Source organism: Saccostrea cucullata, unplaced genomic scaffold (genome assembly GCF_032062105.1).
Source record: "Saccostrea cucullata isolate Sc308-1 unplaced genomic scaffold, CSIRO_AGI_Scuc_v1 ctg9886, whole genome shotgun sequence".
NCBI lineage: Eukaryota > Metazoa > Mollusca > Bivalvia > Ostreida > Ostreidae > Saccostrea > Saccostrea cuccullata.
In genome coordinates, this window is record NW_026924341.1 from 1 (window position 1) to 24,039 (window position 24,039).

The following is a 24,039-nucleotide window of genomic DNA, read 5'->3' on the forward strand; positions in this document are numbered from 1 at the left end:
CACGTAAGTACAAACACTTCCAGTCTCGAAACCCTGAAATTGCAAAAAGTAAAACCCTTCTTTGAGAATCAAATCATTTCGAAAAACATGAAAAAGATTCAGGTACAAGTTTTTTTTTAGAATTCCAATTGCTGACCTTTTTGACTCCGTCAGTGAGATGCCGGACCCCGGTGTCCCTTAGGTGACTAGTCATGACGAAACTGACGTTACTTTTGGTTCCAGAGTTCCTAGATAGTCCGGTGTAAACGGTAACCAGATATACGAATTTGTCTGTCTTCAGGTTGTCATTCATGTACAACAGTTTCCACTAGCAAAACATTAGATAGACAGTAGTAATACTTTAGAATCATACTGAAAAGGCGCTTTCCATAAGTAAAAAGAAATTTTTAAAAAAATCCATTTGCAATTGTGTGCTGAGGTATATTTGAAACATGTCTTTTAACTATTAGTACCTTTTCTTGATCTTTCTTGTCATAACGCCGCGCTATCAAAAGACCAATAAGATAAAGTACAATGATAGCCGTAACTGTACCAAACACTGCACCGTTTCCCAAGATGTCAAATTTATCAAAGACCGTGGAAAAATCGATAGAATTGGGAGGAACAAAGAAGGATGTGGCAAAGTTATCTCCTGGAGGATTTTTACACTCACAAACCGTCTCTTTACCATTAGTTTCCGAAGTTAACTGAAAAAGAACAAGAGGAGGTACCCACTGGTTTGATTTTGAAAACAAACGAAAACCATCCAAGTTATTGTGAAGGTTTTTATTGATAAAAATGACTTCAACCAAAATCGAGAAAGCTGAACATTTGGCAAGACGTTGTTGTGAGATGTGTATTGTTTCATTATGTATTAATTAGTAACATTAAGTTTCTTGAACATTCCAGAGTGGTCAACATGTTCGGTCATTTGATCTAGAACATTCTTAAATTTTGTGTATGTCCAGATTGTTCCAGTAATATCATGTTTTAATAATTTCTAGAATATTCTAGATTTATGATACTATATAAGTACCCTGTCAATTCGATGCATATACAATAATTGTCGTATAAGTAACATTGATGTACAGGTGTATAAAGAGACTGGGATATACTTACACTGGACATTGTGTGCAACAACGGACACTCTGATGTATGTATTTTTAGATTCTTGCTAAGTTTGTACTTTATGATTTGTATATATTAATGTTAATAAATTATTGTTAAGTTTAAATTGTGTGATTGATCTTTGCTGGCATTTAAGGGTAATTCTGACCCATAACAGAATTGGGGGCTCGTCCGGGATCAATAATTTCTTGCACTTTTGCAGTTTATTGTCAGAATTTTGTTGATTAAATTGTTAAATTAAATTATAAGCCAGCAAAAATCAACATGGTATTTTCGGTCACAGACTTTCTTAGTTCACCAAGTGTTCAGGTTTTTGATACGTTAAAAAAGGATGACTTGATCGCATTAGGTTTGCATTTTGGGTTAGATGTTAAATCCTCTCAGAGAAAGCAAGACATTAGAATTAAGGTTGCAAACAAACGAGTAGAAGAAAACGTCTTTGAAAAATACGATCTTCCAGAATATACAGTTAAATCAGAGTTAGGCTCTTATAAAATGGCAGAATATCAGTTTCAATTAGAGTTAGAGAAAATGCGACTTGAAAGAGAAAAATTAGAAAGAGAAGAGCGAGAAAGAGAAAGAGAAAGAGAAGAACGACACCGTGAACGAAAATTTGAATTAGACAAATTAGAAAGACAAGAGCACTTTGAATTAGAGAAATTAAGATTACAGCACCAACCAGAACCATCATTTGTCAAGACTGAATTTGATGCAGCAAAAAATATTAGGTTAGTTCCAAAATTTCAAGAAAAATCTGTAGACAAATATTTTCCCCAATTCGAAAAGGTCGCAGAGAATCTTAAATGGCCACAAAATGTTTGGTCAACAATGTTACAAAGTGTACTGGTTGGAAAAGCGGCTGAGGTATACTCTGCACTAGGGGTAGCTGAGAGTTCAGACTATGAGAAGGTCAAAGCATCAATATTAAAAGCATATGAATTAGTACCTGAAGCGTATAGACAAAAGTTCAGAAAGTATAGGAAGTTTGATAATCAAACATTTGTTGAATTTTCACGAGAGAAAGAAGATTTATTCGATCATTGGTTTAGATCTAAGAAACTTGATAAAACTTTTGCTAATTTGCGCCAAGTCATCCTGGTAGAAGAGTTTAAGGAATGTGTTCCTCAAGATTTGAAAACACATTTAGAAGATAAGAATGTGAAAACTCTTGAAGAGGCAGCAGTCATATCTGATACTTATGCTCTGTCTCATAAAAAGAATTTTGTATCAAGATCTCAGACTAGCAGTAATTCTACCAATTCAGACACATATAAAAAGAGTGGTTCAGGGTCTCAGTCTTTCACAAGTTCCCAGTCTCCATCCCAAGGTGGTTTTAAGTCCGCTCCAGGACGTGTTGAAGGATCTTCTGGAATAGGGTCGCTTCCTACTTGTAGTTATTGTAAGAAAAAGGGTCATTTGATCAGTGAATGCTTTAAACTTAAGAGAAAAAGTGATTTTGATAAAACTCAACCACATACTTGTGCGGCAGTTAGAGGTGATAGAGAAGCCTTAGTTTCGATTTGTTCTGACACTCCTGATGTCCATGGTTCACAGTCCAGGTCTATTGATTCTATGGACGATTATAAGCCCTTTATGTCTCAGGGATTTGTTTCACTCGGTGACTCTAGCGAAATAGAACCTGTCCAGATTTTGAGAGATACTGGTGCTGCACAGACGTTATTGTTAGAGAGTGTGCTTCCTTTGTCTGAGCAGACTTCTACTGGTGGGTCAGTTTTATTACAGGGTGTGGAGCTAGGCGTCATTGATGTTCCCCTGCATAGAATTAGTTTGAAGTCAGATTTAGTTACTGGACCTGTTATCGTAGGTGTTCGACCTACTCTTCCCGTTCCAGGCATTTCTTTGTTGTTAGGCAACGATTTAGCTGGTGGGAAGGTTGTACCTGATCCTATAGTTTGTGAGAAAATCAATCCAGATGTCATGTGTTATGATGAAGATGATGACATTTATCCAGCCTGTGCTGTTACTAGAGCGATGGCCAGAAGACGAGAAATGGAGGCAGACCATACTCAAGCCTTTGACGAGACGAATTCCTCTGTTGATATTGATTTGAATGACACTTTCTTATCTGACCTTAATGGCACTCAAACAAACATGGAACCACACAATATCAAGAAGCAAGAGAAGAAAGAACTGTTACCAAAATTTGGTGGTGAGGATGATGAGTTGCATCCACTAGTTAGTAAAGGCAAGGACATCCTCAGCCGAGAACGTTTACTCTCTCAACAACATAAAGACCCAGATATCATTCAACTTAGTAAGAGGGCACTTCCACCAGAAGAGGCTACTAAAGTTGGAGAATGCTTCTATATGAAAGATGGCATCCTTATGCGAAAATGGCGACCACCTGATGCTTCTCCAGATGAAGTGTGGCGTGTTGTTCACCAAATAGTGGTCCCAGCTGCTTATCGTCGAGATGTCATGAGTTTAGCTCACGATACACCTATGGCTGGTCATTTAGGTATCAATAAGACTTATAATAGGATTTTGAGTCATTTTTATTGGCCTAAGCTAAGAAAGGATGTTTCGCAGTTTTGCAAGTCATGTCATGTTTGTCAGATGGTAGGTAAACCGAATCAGAAGATACCATCCGCCCCTCTCCAACCAATTCCAGCTTTTGAAGAACCGTTTAGTCGAGTGTTGGTGGATTGTGTAGGACCTTTGCCTAGGACCAGATCTGGGAACCAGTATTTACTTACCATTATGTGTACATCCACTCGATTTCCTGAAGCCATACCTCTTAGGAAAATAAAGGCAAAGAGCATAGTTAAGGCCCTAACCAAGTTTTTCAGTTTTGTAGGAGCACCCGAGGCAATTCAGTCGGATCAAGGCTCAAATTTTATGTCGGGGTTGTTCCAGCAAGTCATGCTTGAGTTGGGTATAAGGCAATATAGATCAACTGCTTATCATCCTGAGTCCCAGGGAGCGCTAGAACGTTTTCATCAAACCCTAAAAACAATGCTGAAGACCTATTGTTACCAGTACGAAAAAGAATGGGACGAAGGTGTTCATCTTGTGCTATTTGCTGCACGAGAAGCAGTCCAGGAGTCTCTTGGGTTCAGTCCTTTTGAATTGGTGTTCGGTCATACAGTTAGAGGTCCTTTGAAATTGTTGAAGGAAAAGTGGCTGACTGAGACTAGTGATCTTAATCTTTTAGATTATGTGTCTGATTTCAAAGAATAACTTTACAATGCTTGTAAATTAGCACAAGAAAATTTGAAGAGTTCTCAGATGAAAATGAAAATGTGGTATGACAAAGATGCCAGAAATAGGGTGTTTAAGCCAGGTGATAAGGTTCTTGTATTTTTACCTATTCCTGGTCATCCTTTACAGGCCAGATTTTATGGCCCTTATGAAATTGGAAGCAAGATCAGTGATGTAAACTATGTAGTTAAGACACCAGGTCGACGTAAAGAGAAACGGGTTTGTCACATTAACATGTTAAAAGAGTATTTTGAAAGGTGTGACCGAAATTCTGTAAAACCAGTTTCCACTTTAGCCAATGCTAAGACTGTTCAAAATTGTATTGAAAGTGATACGAGTGTAGAAATGAATGAGAAAGATTGTAATCAGAGTGTCCGCTTAAAAAACTCCGAAATTTTGGCTGATTTTGATGCCAAACTTGAACATTTGAACATTCACCAAAAAGAACAAGTTAAAAACTTGATGAATGAGTATCATCACATCTTTTCGGATGTTCCAAAGAAAACTAATGCAGCTTGTCATGATGTCATAGTGAGTGACGTTCTGCCTATCAAACAACATCCGTACCGTCTGAATCCAATAAAATTGCAGTACCTAAGAAGGGAAGTGCAGTACATGTTGGACAATGACATTGTTGAACCTAGTAAAAGTGATTGGAGCTCACCATGTATTCTTGTACCAAAACAGGACGGTACCTACCGATTATGTACAGACTTTAGAAAGGTGAATTCTGTTACCAAAACTGATTCATATCCAATACCTAGAATCGATGACTGTATTGACAACACTGGAAACGCGAAATTTGTCAGTAAATTTGACCTGTTGAAAGGCTACTGGCAAGTACCGTTAACAGAAATAGCAAAAGAAATATCCGCTTTTGCTACACCAGATGGACTTTACCAGTATAAAGTAATGCCTTTTGGCATGAAAAACGCACCGGCTACATTCCAAAGGATGATTCACTCCCTTCTTCAAGACCTTGAGGGATGCGAGGCCTACATTGATGATGTCGTCATATACAGCAACACATGGGACGAACATCTCCGAATCATGCGTGCTTTATTTGACATTTTAGCTAAAGCAAACTTAACTGTGAATCTTCAGAAGAGCGAATTTTGTCATGCTTATGTAGAGTATTTAGGTCATAAAGTAGGTCAATGTTATGTTACACCCATAATGGCTAAAGTGGAAGCTATTTCAAAGTTCCCGATTCCTACAAACAAGAAAGAATTAATGAGGTTTTTGGGCATGGCTGGGTTTTACAGAAAATTTTGTCCAAATTTTTCCTCAGTAGTTAGTCCACTTACAAATCTTTTACAAAAGAGGGTTAACTTTGAATGGACAAAGGACTGTGAAAAATCCTTTCATAAAATCAAATCTGTCCTTATGAGCAACCCAGTTCTGTCAACTCCAGATTTTTTTAAGCAATTTAAGCTTACTGTTGACGCTAGTGATGTTGGAATCGGGGCAGCTTTGTTTCAAGAACATAGTGATAAGGTAGATAGAGTTGTTTCACTTACAAAATGTCAACAAAAGTATTCCACCATTGAAAAGGAATGCCTTGCTTTGTTGTTAGCCTTACAGCATTTTGATGTTTATCTGAATGTTACTTTGCATCCAATTCTTGTATATACGGATCACAACCCCCTGACATTTTTGCATAAATTGTCAAACAAGAATCAAAGACTGACTAGATGGAGTTTGTTGTTACAAGAATACAACTTAACAATTAAGCATATCAAAGGCAAAGACAATGTTATTGCAGACGCCTTGTCAAGAGTATCGTAAACATACTAGATTTTGTATTAATGTACCTATGTTTTAATAATATAAGTTTTCATTGACATTCAAACTTTTTAAGGGGGGAGGTGTTGTGAGATGTGTATTGTTTCATTATGTATTAATTAGCAACATTAAGTTTCTTGAACATTCCAGAGTGGTCAACATGTTCGGTCATTTGATCTAGAACATTCTTAAATTTTGTGTATGTCCAGATTGTTCCAGTAATATCATGTTTTAATAATTTCTAGAATATTCTAGATTTATGATACTATATAAATACCCTGTCAATTCGATGCATATACAATAATTGTCGTATAAGTAACATTGATGTACAGGTGTATAAAGAGACTGGGATATACTTACACTGGACATTGTGTGCAACAACGGACACTCTGATGTATGTATTTTTAGATTCTTGCTAAGTTTGTACTTTATGATTTGTATATATTAATGTTAATAAATTATTGTTAAGTTTCAATTGTGTGATTGATCTTTGCTGGCATTTAAGGGTAATTCTGACCCATTACAACGTGTTGTGGAGGTATAATACATGTACATTAAATACCTGGCATGAAGTCTTGTCCCATTTCCCTCCATCCCATACTCGACACCCTGTGGTCCAGCCACTGATACGGTAAGTTGCAGTTGAGGTGCCGTTGTAAGCAGATCGGCGACGCCTAGAAGTCCTTGGTTTGGGAACTGGTGTTAAAGAAAAATGCCGAATCCCTTGTATTTACCCTAAATAATCATTTCCTTGACAGACCTTGTAATAGTCATATTTACTGGTATTATAATCAAATCTTTTTTGTTACAGATTTTAAGCTGTCCAATAAGCATTTCAACATATCGACATTATATTCTGTTTCAATTACTCACGAGTATTTAAGAATTTCAAGGACTATTCAATTACTATAGTACTTACTTGATGCAACATGGACTGAAAAATAGATCAAACATGGTCCTGGGCAGAAATTCATTGGAAGGAGACACGAGAAACCAACATCAGTCCAGTCACTGGGGACGATCACTTTCGACCATCCGTGGTTACCAGCGGTAGGGATACTGTCTTTTTTGACATACACTACATGTGATGTTGTATTCATTGTACTGTTGTCACATTCCACACTAAAGACCAAATTATCCAACGGATTCCTCCACCATATTTTATAAGAAAAAGTCTGCGAGCTGGACTCCTCTGGATCGTCAGGGAACGCTAAAACGACGTCTCTTTTCGTCACTGAAGGAGATACGCTGAACTTGGTCTTTATAGAGGGGAGTTTAGTTTGGTCGCCCAGAACAATATGAACTGTGGGTGACTGTATGTTTTTTGCTTCCGAATCCCATATGAAAGGCGTTTTGGAGTATTTGGTAACCTTAATTACAAACTTTTCTTTTTCATTCTGATTGAAAGTCAATTGAGTTTGTACGCATTACAAATGTACAGAATTCTGCAAAAACATTTTCATTTTTTTTTAATTGTTTCAACTTAGAAAATGCACACATTCAATGCTTTGACGAGAATAGTAATAATTAAACGTCGATATTGTTTTTAAACATTTGTTTAAAATATCTTCAACATCGTCAAGGGATAAAAATTGCTCTGATTATGTCAGTCTATCGTACTAAAATCGTGAATTAATGTATAACAACCAACCTGCAAAAAATCTTGCTTTGTATTACTGACGTCCAATTTGATTTTTAAATCTTTTCGGTCAATCTCCTGGTCAACTCGGAGTTTTTCCATACTAGTTGTTAATCCTGGTCGAGTGACTTCAACTTCAAACTGTTTCCTATGAGTTATCTCCTTCAGTACAGTTCCAAGCTCGACAATGGAGTTCTGCATGCTTGGGACAGTTCTACTCGCCTACGAATTAATAGAAGCCAAAGTAATACAAAACATTTCATAGAAGATTGCTAACTCTTCGATAACACCTGACACCACCTCTGATGTTTTTTAGGCCTGTCTTTGCTCTGTTCCCGATCAGTAGTGTTTAAATGAGCCTAGATACTGTTAGTTAGCGCCATATTTCATCTACATATACTTTTTTTACTCAAGAATTTTACAAACCATTTTGACTGAGGAGTTTTACGTACCATTTTGTAAAAGTAGTTTTAAAGAACCATTTTGGTGGAGGTATTTAACGTACCATATCGACTGAGGAGTTTAATTTCTCCCTGTATGATGCCACAGACATTGAAGTAAAGAGAGCTCTCTCTTGTGGTGAAAACCCGGTTCCATCGTAACTGTTAATGAGATCTGAAGCGGCGTACTCTTTTGCTATTTCGTCAATGTCACCCGTATCTGGAATGTCTGGACTTAGTTTTGGAATCAAAACATTCAGAAGATTATCCACTGATCGTAGGATAGCTGCATAACGGAAAAAATTTATTAAAACCTGTTGAAATCTTCATGGGGAATTGGAAATGCAAATGTGATCGAAAAGTTACTTTATAAAAATATTTATTCTGTACCGACCTTCTGATGTAGATAGATAATCTTCATATACAGGAAACATAGCTTCTTTGGATGTGTTGATGAAGTTACCAATTACGTCATTCGTTGCATTCAGCGCTGTGGCCTAGAGAAAATTTATGAAAGATTGTATACCTGACATCAACTTCAAGTTTCTATATATCTATCCCACTAAGCGCCACTAATCCATACCATAACTTCTTTGGTGACCAGTTGCTTCTTCTCCATAGCAGATCCCGAGGAAAATGCCATTTGTCTTTGTCGAACCGTGGTGTCTATTCTTAGTGAACTTGTAGACGTTGAAAGAAGGTTTGTCATATTCTTCATTCCCTAAATACAATTTCTTTGAGTGGCCTTATACTGAACAAGATTAAATCAAAATAATGAATTGAGAAATAAATGCCATTAGAGTAGGGGAAGTAATGAACTAATCCCACCTCTGTGAGTAACTCGAGGGTAGAGTTAACATCTTCTGGGACGTAGGTTAGTTCTTGAAAGAGGTTTTCAAATGTGGTGTTGTCACCCACACTACTCCACGATCCCGGGTCTTCCACCAGCGTGTCGATCAAACTCGGCGGTGGAAGAGACTAGAAAGATGATGAAGAAGGGAAGAGATAACAAAAGAATCCATTAAATTCTGGGTCGATGATACAAAAACACGCTGTACTTATGATCACTGGAAGAGGACTAGCTATACATACCTCCCGATTCGTGGTACTGATAGTTGTTTCTACTGCCATGGAAACCAGACCCACATCCTCTTGTTCAATTGCAGTTTCTATCAGTGCCTGTGAATTTTGTAGATAGTCTTCCACGCTCATGGCCATCATTGGGGAATAGACCTGTAAGAGTTTCCCAGTTATTCCAATCATGCAATCATGTGGTGAAGAAAATTGCTGGTTGCCATCGAAATATGAAAGCTCACCAAACCAATAATATTTTAAGCAAACCCGTTAAGGAAGCTCAGTTGGTAGAGCGCTAGCTCCATGACGGAGGGTTGTAGGTTCAAACCTTGGCGTCGACTGATCGAAGTCGATAACAAATATCAATTGTTCCTTCGCCAAGCGCTCGGCACTTTAAAGTTAAATTTATGGATTTCTTCGAATGAGACCTGAAAACCCTAGGCCCCTTGTCATGTTGGCATGGCTAAGATCCTTCGCTGCTCAATGGTCCTGAATGCCGCGTTAAGGTCTAAATTTGAAGCCCTTTACCGGTATATGGTGACGTGTCTATCTGATCGAGTAAAACAATACTAGTATTCGAACAGAACGTAAAACAACATACAATCAACCATTCTTTGTCGTACCAACGCCTACCGTGACACGGAGCCTCGGTCTCATCCGCAACTTTTACTTCAAAGTGAAGGGCTTGGCGAACAAACACTTGCTACCTATTTATAATCGACTTAGGTCATTCGCGACCGTGATACGAACACACGACATTTCTGAGCGCTCTACTAACTTTGCTGCCGTGACGATGTGTTAACGAACAATAAATAAGAAGTTCACAATGATATCCCCGACTTTGACTTTCATAATTAATCGATTATCTGCCTCTTATTCTTTATTGTAGTTATTCGTTACTAGAATTTTTTTTAATTCTATCGTTGTTGTCTTTTATTATAAATTTGGTTTCAAAGCGTAAAACACCGTAAAACGCTAAGTGCCAAATGAAAAATTATATTCAATAACGATCAATTAATGTAGATTTATCACATTTACAATATGATCTACAGGAAGAAGGTTGAATTGTTCGAAATTCAATGTAAAAGGAAATTCATGAATTACATCGTTGAATTTTTCCCGTCGTATCTCTAAGACCAGAGACATATATGTCTCTGCTAAGACTGAGTACTTCCTTCGTTTCAAACCGGCGAGACCGGAATACGACACCAGCGAACCTTCCCCGTTTAAATGAAGGAACAATCCCGGTTTATAAAAGGTCAAACGGCGCATTCGGCGTACATATGTTTGAAAAAAGAAGTCCTAAATATGCAAGAGTATGAACAATTTCTAAAACGAGGTAAATTGTTGACAAGCAAGTTGATAAAACAAGAATATCAGTTCTATGGTCGATACAATGACCTTGTCAGCAAATACAATTTATCATTGAGTAAAATGCTGAATGACGTTTTTCATACTAATTGTTAGTCCATTATTTATAACCTGAATTGACGACGGATTTTTTCCTTATTTCCCGATCATGACAATTAAGGAGCACACGGCGGGTGTGACCGGTCAGCAGGGGATGTTCACTACTCCATGGCACCTGATCCCACCTCTGATGTTTTAGAGGTCCGTGTTTGCTCTGCTCCTATTTTGTATTGTTTGATATTGAATACTGTTCGTTATCTCCATATCCTTCTTAAGCGTCAAGATTGAAAACCGAAAAAGATTTACTTGACCATCACATTTTTCAAACATTACTTGTAGCATCATTGAAAATAATGAAGACCATGAAATTGCGTCTTCAAAGACATGTGGAAAGATTTATAATCGCAAAGATCTCATCAATCTCATCAACAGTAAGTGAAACGTTTGTCGGACATCGCATCAACATTACATTCAGAGCTTGCACGCTTCTCTATATTCCAAGACAAATTCAGAGCTTGCACGCTTCTCTATATTCCAAGACAAATTCGATAATTATTATTTAAATCTAAGGGGCATGCAAGAAAATACATGTACTAGAGATAAAATCGTAGAAATTTATTTGCTATTTTATAGAAGAATTCGCAAAATGTTTTGACCACTGAAAATACTCGTTATATGCTAGGTAAGACCTTTTTATAATTTTGAAATGAATTTTGCAAGTTTAGATTTGTTTTTCACGTCAGCTTTTTTAAAGACTTGTGGCCATGTATCTTTAATTTCTCAAACTTCTTAGGAATACATCAATAAAAGCCTGTTTCCCAAATTACAGCAATGTACTTACCGCGATAGGATGAAAAGTACAAGTTGTAAAATCATCAAAGACATCTAGTACCTCCGCATATGTATTTATTAACCAATTATCTTCTTCGTGTCCATAGTTGAAATAAATGCCCTCTATGTACCTTTCATCTAATGGAAGAGGGAACTAAGTTAACATATATTATTCTTTCTTCAGGTATAAAAACGAAAATCGACATTTACCACAGTTGTAAAGACGACTACATGTGTGATACTAATTGAAATGACTTACTGCCTTGGTATAGGAGCGTCTTCTCCTGGGTTTGGGAATCTTCCTGGAATAACCGAAAACTGATCTGTTCCTTCCAGTCTATTTCTTTATTTTTCTGCTTTCTAAACCCTTCATCTTTCCATGCATTAATGACCACTAATTGCTTACCATCTGAAAAAGCATTACAGTGTATTTATTTTTACAAAACAAGTAAAAGGATCCATCGGCATCTCTGTTCTCTGATTATACAAAATGTAGAGTTTTGGACTCTCGAAACGAAAATATGGATTTGCATAGATATGTTTGGACAAGATCATGAGTTGCTGTAAGCACGGGATAAGATTTACACAGTTTTTAACAGTATATATCAATGAATGAAAGTTTAGTAGACTACAATTTTATAAACTGTTACTATATACATGGGCATTTTTGTCATTTTGTTGTATTAATCATACAAGATTTTTTCGGGAGAATTATACCAACTTTTGCACGTGTACTTTTTAAACAAATAAATTTAAGTGGTTTATCGATTTTGATTGATTTATTGTTTGTTATTTAACGTCCCTCTCGAGAATTTTTCACTCATATGGAGATGCCACCATTTGCCGATGAAGAGCTGCAAATATTATCCTATGCTCGGCACTCAGGGCCATTGATTATTGAGGGATTTTTTTGCCAGCACCTACTGCGGTTAATACGGTCTCATCCGAAGGACCAGTCTCTACGTGCCATATTGGGATTCATACCCGCAACGTAAGGATCAACTTCCTACTTCGCGATTTTAGAGAAGTCGCTCTATAAACTGTGCCATGCGAGCAACATTAATAAGAATGTACCTCCTGTTTCGTAGGAAAATCATTAAGAACACTGGTGATAGATAATGGTGTAAATTGTGTTACCTTTGGTCGTATCTATTCTACAGTATCCGTCATACGGAGGTTCCGTCGTCTCCAGAATCATCCGTATTTCTGCCCACCTGTCGTCTGATATGTTCATCCTCAATGTCAGCATGTAATACGACAAACGACGGAACGAATTGGCTTTGACGAAGAATTTCTGTTCTGATGGATCTAGAATGCATTAGAAATAACTAAGAGCAAAATAAAATCACAAGTTTAAAAAACCTCTGCTGGAAAAAATATCTTTGACATTGACTTTTTAAATGGAGTTAGATACTGTATGTGCTGAATAAGACATGTACCTGTTTCTAACCAGTCTTCCCAGTCGTTTATTTTGCTGGTTGTTCTTGTTGTTGGGTCGAATTCCATTAACTTCCAGCTATAGACAATCTTCGCTAGATCGCTGGCAGAACATGTTATACACTCTGCTCGTAAGGACATTACTAGAGATGTGGCCACTTTAGGTTTACAATTCAACAAGCATCTATATATGATGTTGAAAAGGAAAGTTTCAATCAAATTAATTAAGACAACCAAAAAGACAATTTGTATGCATTTTTGCATACAAATTACAGAGTTTTTCTAGACTAAGCAACATCTTTTGGCGACTACTAGTACTTAAAAATATGGGAGAAGCGATGTTCTGGACATTTAGATGCAAAAAGAGAGAAATATTGAGAAACATTTACATCATGAAAATGACATAAAAAAGAAGAAAATGTTTTACTTGCAGAAGAGATTACAAGTATTTTCGTTTAGTTATTTCAGAGGTACGACTACTTACTCTATGTTTATATCAGGAAATGTATCGCTGGAATAAGTAATAGAGCTAGAATTCGGAAATACGATCTGGATTCTTTGTTGATAAATGTTTTCAGCGTCCAGGATAGTTACTTTGACGGAGACGATATACCCTACAGCTTTGGTCTGATGATTCGGATCAGTGACCACTTCCGCAAAGCCTGTGGTAGTCTCCGAGAAAGACGTACACTGACTGTTTTCAAACAGCTTAATCACAAGGTTCCAGGCTTCAGCTTCCCATGCCATCATATCTGAGATATTAAAACTTGAAATTATTTCTGCCTCAGTTGTCAGATCCACGAGATGTTTGTCGAAATCACGAAGTGTCGAGATGGTAAAATTCTCCTTGGGAAATCCATACATTAACCGATTTAATTCTGTCAAAACATCCGTCATAATTCGTAAATGTCTGATCAGAGATTTCATACTTGGCAAGAATTCTGTCTCTATCATATCTGTTTCCTGGTTTGTAATGTTTGGCTCCAGTTTAAGCAATGGTAAACCATTCTTTATATCTGTATAGCCTCTTTGTGCAACTTCTCTATGGGCTAATATTTCTTGAATATAGTTATTGCTGGTAAAATCTTGAAGCAAGTAATAAAGTTCGGCGCTCATCACATTGTCGAGGAAACACGGATTGGGAATTCTGTTTTTCTTCCTTGTAAATGCTGAATAATCTTCACAGCTTTGGGGATTGGTAATATTTGTTAAGTTTAAATATCTGTAAGTGTTATTAAAATACATAATATTTGTCTGACTGGCAAGGTTAAGATATGTCTCAGACATTACAGCTAGGCTTTGTATATAATCCCACGATACTGTTACATTAGCTAAGAATGTGAAAGATTCGGGAATAACAAATGTCATCAACATTTCTAAGGAATCCGTCGGAAATTCCAGACAACTCCACGAAAACTTCAGACCATCCCTGTAACCGGGTCCCTTTGTAAGATCATAAGATCCACTCCAGGCATCAAGCGTGGTTTTCCCGGGACCCGACATTCTCCCCGACCCACCCTGAATGATGACGTTAGGGGGAGGCAACTGCAATTTGAAGTACATGTATCCCTCCACAAACTCATACGACCCTGGGTAATACTCAATTCTTACAAAAAGTCTATACAGGCCAAACGGGAACGCCCCCGGGCGTATCTGAAAGAGTGATGCTTCTGCCATATAGGTCAGAGTCTCGTTTTCAGAGTGTTCATCGCACAAGTACAAAGTCCAGTTTTTGTAAAGGTTTGGCAAAACACACGTTATTTGTGTTTTTGGCAGAATCTCTATATTGGCTGACGAATACAGTACTAAAGGATCATCTTTTGTCATGTAATTCCCTCCAAAAACTGATCCCTCTAAACATGGTGGGAACTCTGCAAATAATTTATAACCATTACTTCTAAATTCGTTTATCTAAACACATACTTGGTTCCAAACCATAAGATATTTTTATTTTTTCTTAATGTATCTTTGCAAAACCTCTACATCACACAGCGACAAACAAACAAACAAAATGGATACATTTTGTAGAAAGAGATTAGAATTGCCCTTTAAATCAAATGTTGATCTATGGAGAGAATAACTGTCTGCATGAGAGGTCGCTGTGAAATTACTCAAGGATTGTTCGGAGAAATGTGAACACTACTTGGAGCATAAATAAAATTTTCATACATATTTCATTTAATGATAAATGTATGAAATGTTATCAAAATTTCAAAAATTATAAAAACTGATTTATTGAAAACAAATCAAAATACGTTGCAAATTCAGACATTTTAAAAGAAAAAGACAGTTTGGCACACAGACAGGCGGACGACCGACGTGAATTTAATTATCAAATGGTGTCTCCTGATCATGATCTCTTATCAGTGGAGCTTAAAAAAGACCTGATATATTTGGTTATTTTTCATGCAGCTTACCTTCACATTCGGCATCAGATGTATTACTTCCTGGGCAGTAACTGGCTAAAACCCCACAAGGACTGGGATTCGTACATTCCCTGGTTCTGTTTTTAACTCCATGGCCCATTGGGACAGAGCAAGAAGAGTAATTAGACCAAGCTGTCCATGCTCCATCACGGTATTTAGCTGAATGCATGAATGAGGAAATTAAGTATTCCACGGAGCCTTTGACAGTTTTAAACGTATATATAGATATTAAGATTGGAAAAGTTCAAGTAAGAAATCTTAATAATGTAGACACTTACTAATAATTTGAGCTGAAATCTGTGCGGTAGTGAATCACTGCTGGGAGTAAATCACTTCCGCACTTGCACCTTTACTTCTAAGGAATTGTAGCAAATGGAGATTGGTACTGTGCATTATTGAATTGGTCGCTACTTTATTAAAAATATACTCTGTGGCAACGCACTTTGAAATTTAAAAAATTCAAAAAGCTTTAAATTTGGGACAAAATTCAACGCACTTGGAAGTGCGTTGTAACAGTCCTTCTTCCCGTTAAGCAAATGAACTGGGTAGTCTGGTAATGATTAGTAAATACGCCTTTTTCGAAATTGTGAAGGTAGAGGCTCGCTCTCCAGTTGCGCCGCTTTTGCTTTCAACTCTTACTATATGTAACTCCCTAACACTCCTATCCCTCTCCCTCCTCTCCTCCCCCCTCACATTCCTCCCTCCCCACTCTCATGCCTCTCTCTCCCTCCTTTCCTCACTCCCCTCCCTCTCTCACTCCTCTCTCTATGCACTCCCACTCTCACTCCTCTTAATCCCCCTTCTCTCATTTTCTCTCTCTTCCTCCCCATTTTCTCTCTCCCAACTCCCAATCTCCACACCCACTCTCTCTCTCTTCGGCTCAATCCCACTCTCACTCATTTCTCTCCATGCCCTCAGTCCCCCTCTCTCTCTCTCCCTCCCCACTCTCTCTCCTCTCTTCCCAACTATCTCACCCCACTCCAACTCTTCTTCCCCAATCCCACTCTCCTACCCCAATCCCCCCCCCCCCACTATTTCCCCACACTCTTCCTCTCTCTTTCTTTATTATTTGTCCGCCTGACTCAGTTCCTCTTTACTCCCATTAAAAAAATCTATATATGCATAATATATAGATATTTCACAATGAAATATTTTTACAATGAAATTAATAGAAAAATACTTATTCTATAATAAGGAGGAAATTCTTACCGTTGTTAAAAAAAGAAATTATAGAATTTCTATTCTTGATCATCTTACTTAAAATGTGATTTAGCAAAATTGTTTATTTTGTAAATAAAATATAAGCAATATGAAATTATAAGGGCGATAACTTCAAACAACGGTAAATACTACATATCTGTTCACAATTCGATCATATGCGTTAAATATTTGTACATTTAATTTTACATGCTTGAAGAACAACATTTATATGCTTACATGTATTGCACGCCAGGAACACATGTCACCGTGTATATCCCAACATGCGGGGTGTATACTATGTTGTGCGCGGGGTGTATACTTCCGAAGCGAGAGAAACGGGGTCAATGTACGTTCTTTGTCCATTTTCTCAACTTACGGATATTTTTCGCCAGTAAGCATATGCCTACGGAAGGAAGCATTGTCTAAGGAGTATATGGATACCCGTGAATCCACTGGTCACCTAGTTTTATCAAACACCTCAACACAATTCCGAGGATCGGAGCAAGATTGACGCAACACTGTGTTTATGATCAAATATCAGATCAAAGCTTTGCTTTATCGTCACTTTTATATTATTGTTAAATATATTTTTACAAAATAAACGTTTGTACAAATTGTCTGTAAATAAAACAGTTCGTATATAAAGATATTGACAAAAAATCAATTTTGTGTCCGGGGTGTATGCAACATGTTGTACACGGGGTGTATACCCCTCTTTTTACTCTATAGTATCATTGTCTGAAATGTCATTAAAAAAATTGTTAACAATAGACTTTTGTAAAAGTTCTATTTGTTTTTAAATTATTCACCAGTTTTGTAATAGCACAACTTCAGGTTCATGAATTCGATTTACTGGAAATAAAATTGATACACGTTCATTGTACTTTTGGCTTTGCATGCACATGGAAGTAAATGTACGGGGTACTTTGTTTAACTGTTTAATGTGATGACCAACAACTCATCCCTTCTTTCGAATTAAAGGCACCTTATTCAGATCCTTTCTTAATAAATGCTTCACACATGCATCATTTTGAACATTTAACATTTCCTCATAATTTCTGTTTAACTTTTTTCAATACTTTTTAAATGAGTTTGAAAATATTTAGCTTTTTGTAATGTCATAAACACCAGAAAAAATGTTCTCATTCATGTAGTATTTATATGTTGTGTACTTTGCCCCCCCAGGAGCCTATATTTGGCAGTAAACTTTTTGTTTTATATTGAGGCATTGTATTTTACCGAGTACATACTGTCTAGGAATGGGCCCGAGGAGGGTGTGTTTGTGTCTTAGGTCAATTTTTTTTTTTGGGGGGGGGGGGGGGGGGGTGACTTTACTACGTGTATATACGATAATAAATTAGAGGAGGGTGAACATAATTGATATTAATTACACGTCAACGTAATATTGTAATTGTACCAAAAACAATTTTTTTTTCAATTGTGCATGCCCTCGGAAAATTGTCGTCCCTTATTACAAATGAGCATTTTTATAGCCGGCTTTACATGTTTATTGTGATTTGTAAAATATGAAATCTTTTCAGATAAGGAAAAATGAGTCCACATATTGCGAAAATTGAAAGGAAAATTAATAAACATGTATCATACAGACACGTAGTATCACCCCCTTTTTGTTTTCACTAAAGAAAATGTTCATCGAAAGTCAGGTTGCCCCCCCCCCCTTTTTTTTTGCAGCATAGTCGAACAATAATTATGTAGTATGTTTAAGTAAAAAAAGGAGAATTGGTACTGAAAAAAGATGGGACCTACAACCCCATCTGAAATGGGAGTTTGAGTTTCGATTCCTTTTTACACAATAACAATCGCTCTTTGCACATCTTGCGCTTTTTATGTTTGAATATGAAAGTTTGTTTTTTATTCTTTTTTAAATTTAGTTGATTTGTTTTTTATTTCAGTAAGTTGATGGAAATCACTCTTTGGTTCGGCATTAGTATTAAGGTCTTTTATCAACACTATCTGTCGCTTTTAAACCTGTGTGAATATAATATTTCCATTGATACTTTGCACTACACAATCCTAAGAAAAATATGGGGTATACACCCCGCGTACAACATGTTGCATACACCCTGGACACAACATTGATTTTTCGTCAATATCTTTATATACGAACTGTTTTATTTACAGACAATTTGTACAAACGTTTATTTTGTAAAAATATATTTAACAATAATATAACAGTGACGATAAAGCAAAGCTTTGATCTGATATTTGATCATAAACACAGTGTTGCGTCAATCTTGCTCCGATCCTCGGAATTGTGTTGAGGTGTTTGATAAAACTAGAAGGTGTCCAGTGGATTCACGGGTATCCATATACTCCTTAGACAATGCTTTCTTCCGTAGGCATATGTTTATTGGTGAAAAATATCCGTAAGTTGAGAAAATGGACAAAGAACGTACATTGACCCCATTTCTCTCGCTTCGAAAGCATACACCCCGCGCACAACATAGTATACACCCCGCATGTTGGGATATACACGGTGATTTTGGATATTATTTGTTGTAACGTTCTGATGTGCGATCAATGCCCTAAAATATCCACATATAGAGAGGTCTTAAATAGTTTTATTTGACATAGTATGGAAGTAGAGTTTGACAATCTTTATCCTTTTCCATGATATGCTTTCAGTTTAATTAAATTCTATATTTTTATAATTTTTGACCTGTTCAAACATTGTGACGTTGCATTGAGTGTTTAAAATGCACTTGCATCATGACTCCCTCATTTTTCTACCCATTACCCGGTATATCATATTTTCTTATAGCATATTTATAAAATTCCGTTTGGTGTTTTATTCAACTACGTACTGGTAATAAAACTACATGTAATCTTTACTTGTAGCATGGTTCTACTCTCCTAGCTATGGACGTTCAACTTAACGTTCTTGAATGGACAGTGTTGAATAACCGTTGGGCCATCAGCGTAATTTGAGTAACTGTTCACCTTATTACAGGTTCTGGTCATGTCTCTTAGAAAATTAAAATCATTCAATAAAGCAATATGGTCATTCAATTAAAAAGAGACTAAATCAATTTATAGGCTTAAGAACCCTCTCTATACACTGCACACTATAAAGAGTTATGATTTTAAGGTAATTTTTTGCAGTTAGAGTGATCTGCCCTTAGATCTAAATTCTAAAAAATAGAAATTTACAATATATTACTCAATTTGTAATTAATTAAAGTATTTTTATCATTTTAAAAGACCAAGATAAATTAACTGAACATGTTATTTTCTTGTATTTTCTCTACTGAAGTAATTAACAGTGATTTCTATTCACTGATAGTGTCTTGTCTTTGAACATTTTTTTCTGGGGGCAAATGCCACGCACCATATAATGAAAATTAAATAAATAAGTTCAATATTAACTCCTTTATACAATATATTTTTCTCAATGTCCAAAAAAATTTTGCACTTGTGTAGAGAGGGTCCTTAAAGTAATCTATGTTTCACATCAAGTGAAAACTGTATATGTACTTAAAATTGCAAATCATAGCTTACCTGTTAAAAATGGTTTCAGGATTAATAAAGTTTTTTTTACATCACTAAAGTATAGTTTAGTTAATTAACGTAAAATATTTACAGTTACGGTTGTTGGCATAAATTATAGTTTACCGTCATTTTAAATGTGCCGAATCCATGCACAAAATTAAGATATTTATAATTTTATAGTTGAGAAACACAATTCAAAGCCAGAGTCTCTGATTTTGAATTACAGATGCCAAAGCTATCGACAAATAAGTTGATGTTAAAAAAAAATTAAAATCACCCCCACTTTACATTATAATGCAAAGTGGTTGTTTTTGTATCGAACGATTATTGCTTATTTCACCTAGATTGTCGTATGATAATCATGATAAATACATAGGTTATAATAAATAATATGAACTTGATAAATATTTAACAAGCCCGGGTATGAATGTGAGAAGGGGGGTGTCCTGTCAGCATTTGCTTGTGATATAAAAGTTTATCTAAAAGGATTTGTCCAGAGAAATTTTGGTGGAAAGATGCATTGCAAGCTTATCATTAATTAAGATAACAATAATGATTGAAAACGATTTTTTAAAAGAATTTCAAGTTTGTAAAAACTTGGAAAGATTAAAGGAAATCGAAATAAATATTAACTGTTTCAATGACATATATATCATAAAAAACACATTCCGAATTTAATTTTACTTATTCGATATAACATGTTGTGTATTAACCAGTGATTCCTTATATTTCCATTCATTATGAAATAAAATTAGATTTGGACTTTAAAAATTTTACATAGATTTAAATTACACGAAGAATCCCATGCCAATTTCAATAGTCCTCGCCAACTGACATCAAACACAAAGGTAGCTGCACGAGATTTACATGCATATTTGTCTCTCAACCAATATGAGTATAATTATTTGGAATTTAATGATTTTACTTGATTGACTTAAGGAATCACTGTTTAGTTAGTAACTAGACAGTGATTCCTTATATTTCCATTTCATTATGAAATAAAATCGTAGATTTAGACTTTAAAAATGTAGACATAGATTTAAATTACACGAAGAATCCCATGCCAATTTCAATAGTCCTCGCCAACTGACATCAAACACAAAGGTAGCTGCACGAGATTTACATGCATATTTGGCCTCCTTAGCGTCAGACACAGATGCGCACGAGATTTGCATGCATATTAGGCCTCCATACCCCTGACCTATCGACCTGCCTAATTTACATTCCAGTAGAATTATCAAGAAATCAACTCCGTTAACTTTCAAAGAGTTATCACAGAGAAAAAAAAAAGAAATATATCTAGTTTAATAAATTTGACAGATGTGATTGTCACCATATTTTTCTTATATCTGGCTGTTTTGTTTCCTTCTTCTACCAACCATCATGAAATATGAAAGGGGGGAATTCGTGGGAAAACTGATTTTCTTTTTCTTCTATCCTTCAGTTTGGGGCTTCCATATGATATATCATGTAACAGCACTTAGCCTAAATACTGAAATAGTGATGCTGTTGGGTGCCGACAATTGTTTTTTATCAAACAATTAACTGACTGTGAGACATATATTTGTGTATTGCTTGAAATATGACATTATAAAGATTGATTGAATGAATGAATGTTGATGCTGCAGTAGTGGATATATTGCACACGTAGACCCTTATGAATGTAGCTATTGTTGCTAGGTAGAATGAACTTGCGTTGTCACGTGATCAAACAAATATGGCGCTGGTTTGACGGGCACCTGCTATTGGATGTATATTTTGACTTTTTAAGCATGAACAAGAACTTAAGAACTCAAAAATGAAAGGTAACTGACTATTGAATATTTAAACGATGTTAACAAATTGATTTTAAAGCACCGTACCATTGCTGAAATCCAAATAGGTGTCAATAACAACAAAGGTTAGATAATTAATATTGTCAAATTGCATGTGTTTGAAAGTGTTTGTACGTGACTGTAGACAATGTTTTAAACATGCGATAAATTGGTGATAAGAACAATTTCATTTTCACTGTTAATTAAATATAGTGATTATGTACAAAGGTTTAGTTTCGGTTCCATATTGTATTAGATCAGAGACCTATATACTAAGTATATAGATCCCTGATTAGATCTATAGCTAGGCCTAATGCATGGGTACCTGTCTGAATTTACCCCAACACTCAGTGTAGGAACATATTTCATCCATGTAGCATACAATATTAAAAATAGAATATTTTAAAATAAGTCTTACATGAGATGTAACAATTAAGAATACTGCAAATGTTTAATATACAAAGTCAGAGATGCCGAAAATCCAAAAGAAAAAAAAAAGGAAGCATCCTATCTAGAATTTTAACTGCAGAACTATATAGCTCTGTGGTCAGCTTCAAAACATGGTCTCTGTTAATTAAACATATATTTTACTTCTACTTCTGATACATTATTTACTTTTCAATGCTTCCAAACAGCCTTCTATGGGATTAATTAGAATATTTCACGCCATCCATATTGGGGGTTGTGAGAATATAAAGTCTCAAATTTAGCCCCTAAAAGGTGAATGAAGTAGCAGGAATAGAAGGAAAATAAATAGTTTATTTAAATGGAAACCAAGTTTGAAGCAGGGAAACACAAAATATAAGGAATAATGCCGGAAATGAGTAACAAAAATGCTGCTGAGTAAATCGAAGTTCTTTATGTCCAAATTTTCTCAACAAGAGAGGTACAGCTAAACTAATCTGAGCCAGTATAAAGGTACATAGAAGTTACACTGAAGTCAATTCAATTTTTGTTTCGCATTGCTCAATGCCCACGTACAAGCAGATGATGCTAAGCTCTCATTGCCTCCCATACAATGCAAATACTTAAAATACATGTATCTGTTTTCAGGTTTGAAGTGGTTTGAGTTTACCTAGTTATAAAGAACACAGTCAACTTTACAGAAGACAAAAATGCCAGGGGTTAAGCCTAGTTCTTCTTTGACATCTCTAATGATGGACAAACAGGGTAAGGCCTTCATCTTCATCAAAACCCCTCATTATACTGCATCCTCACACCTTGTTGCAGTGGGACCCGTGACAAATTTCATTTGATATCTTCTGGGCTGAGTGCAGTGGAAATCTTTTTGGGAAATTTACAAATTTTTCTTATCTCTCAACCAATCATGTACCTTTTAGTGATGAACAATTTGTAAGTAAAGCATTCTGATGGTCAACTGATTTCTTCTCATTTACATTGTCTGTCTTCTTCAATTTGATTGGTGCTTCTCAATGAGAGAGACAAGTCTGAAAAAAAAAATTGAATGAAACTTGTCATGGGTCTTGTGGCATTATGCAGCAAGTTTACTTAGTACCTATGACATTGTGAGGATGAGTATATTGTAAGAAGTCATTTCCTAGCTGTAATATCATTTAGAGTGCAAGAAGATGTAAATAGGAAATCTGAGTTTGATCAATATAACATGCTTGGATGGTGTTCAAACGAATTATCAGTGGTGCACTGAAGAACTCCATACACTGTATACATGTATTTAAAATCGACAATGGGAAAAAAAGATCAATATTTGGCTTAATTGCAGAATACAATTTTCTTAGAAGAAACACACAATTTTTCATTACAATGAACATCTACTCCATTTTAATATCACAAAGCTAATTGATACAAAAATGAGTTTTTTCAATTTATAAAGAGGGTTTGTTTTGGTATTTACTGTCATTAAGTGGTACCACTGCATCATCTAGTTGAAGGAAATATTTTTATTAAATAGACTTGTATGGTCCAAAATATCAAAAGGTGTTCACATACCTATTTTAGGAAACTCAATAGATGCGTTGTTTGTGACGGGGAGATGTAGAGTAGGACAAGGCATAATGTTGCAGGTGGAAAATTTTCCTGAAACATCTGTACATTCATCCAGAGAACGGTATCGTGGGACCTGGGACCATTGGGGACTCAGGACTCCTGGCATTTCGAGGGTGTCA

At 36.0% G+C, this 24,039-nt stretch overlaps 1 protein-coding gene across 1 annotated transcript; it reads right to left on the reverse strand.

Annotated features, from left to right (window-relative positions):
- Window positions 1-6: 6 nt before the first annotated feature.
- LOC134266247 (uncharacterized) lies at window positions 7-15,471 on the reverse strand (the record flags this gene model as incomplete). Its single annotated transcript, XM_062748470.1, has 17 exons — window positions 15,363-15,471; window positions 13,430-14,816; window positions 12,948-13,129; window positions 12,646-12,816; window positions 11,768-11,917; window positions 11,519-11,646; window positions 9,286-9,426; window positions 9,022-9,171; window positions 8,777-8,914; window positions 8,588-8,690; window positions 8,259-8,479; window positions 7,766-7,975; window positions 7,034-7,484; window positions 6,677-6,810; window positions 453-686; window positions 137-307; window positions 7-33 (listed from the first exon to the last, which is right to left on the reverse strand). Coding segments are annotated over exons 1-17 (4,107 nt in total), but the record flags the coding sequence as incomplete, so codon positions are not given.
- Window positions 15,472-24,039: the final 8,568 nt, after the last annotated feature.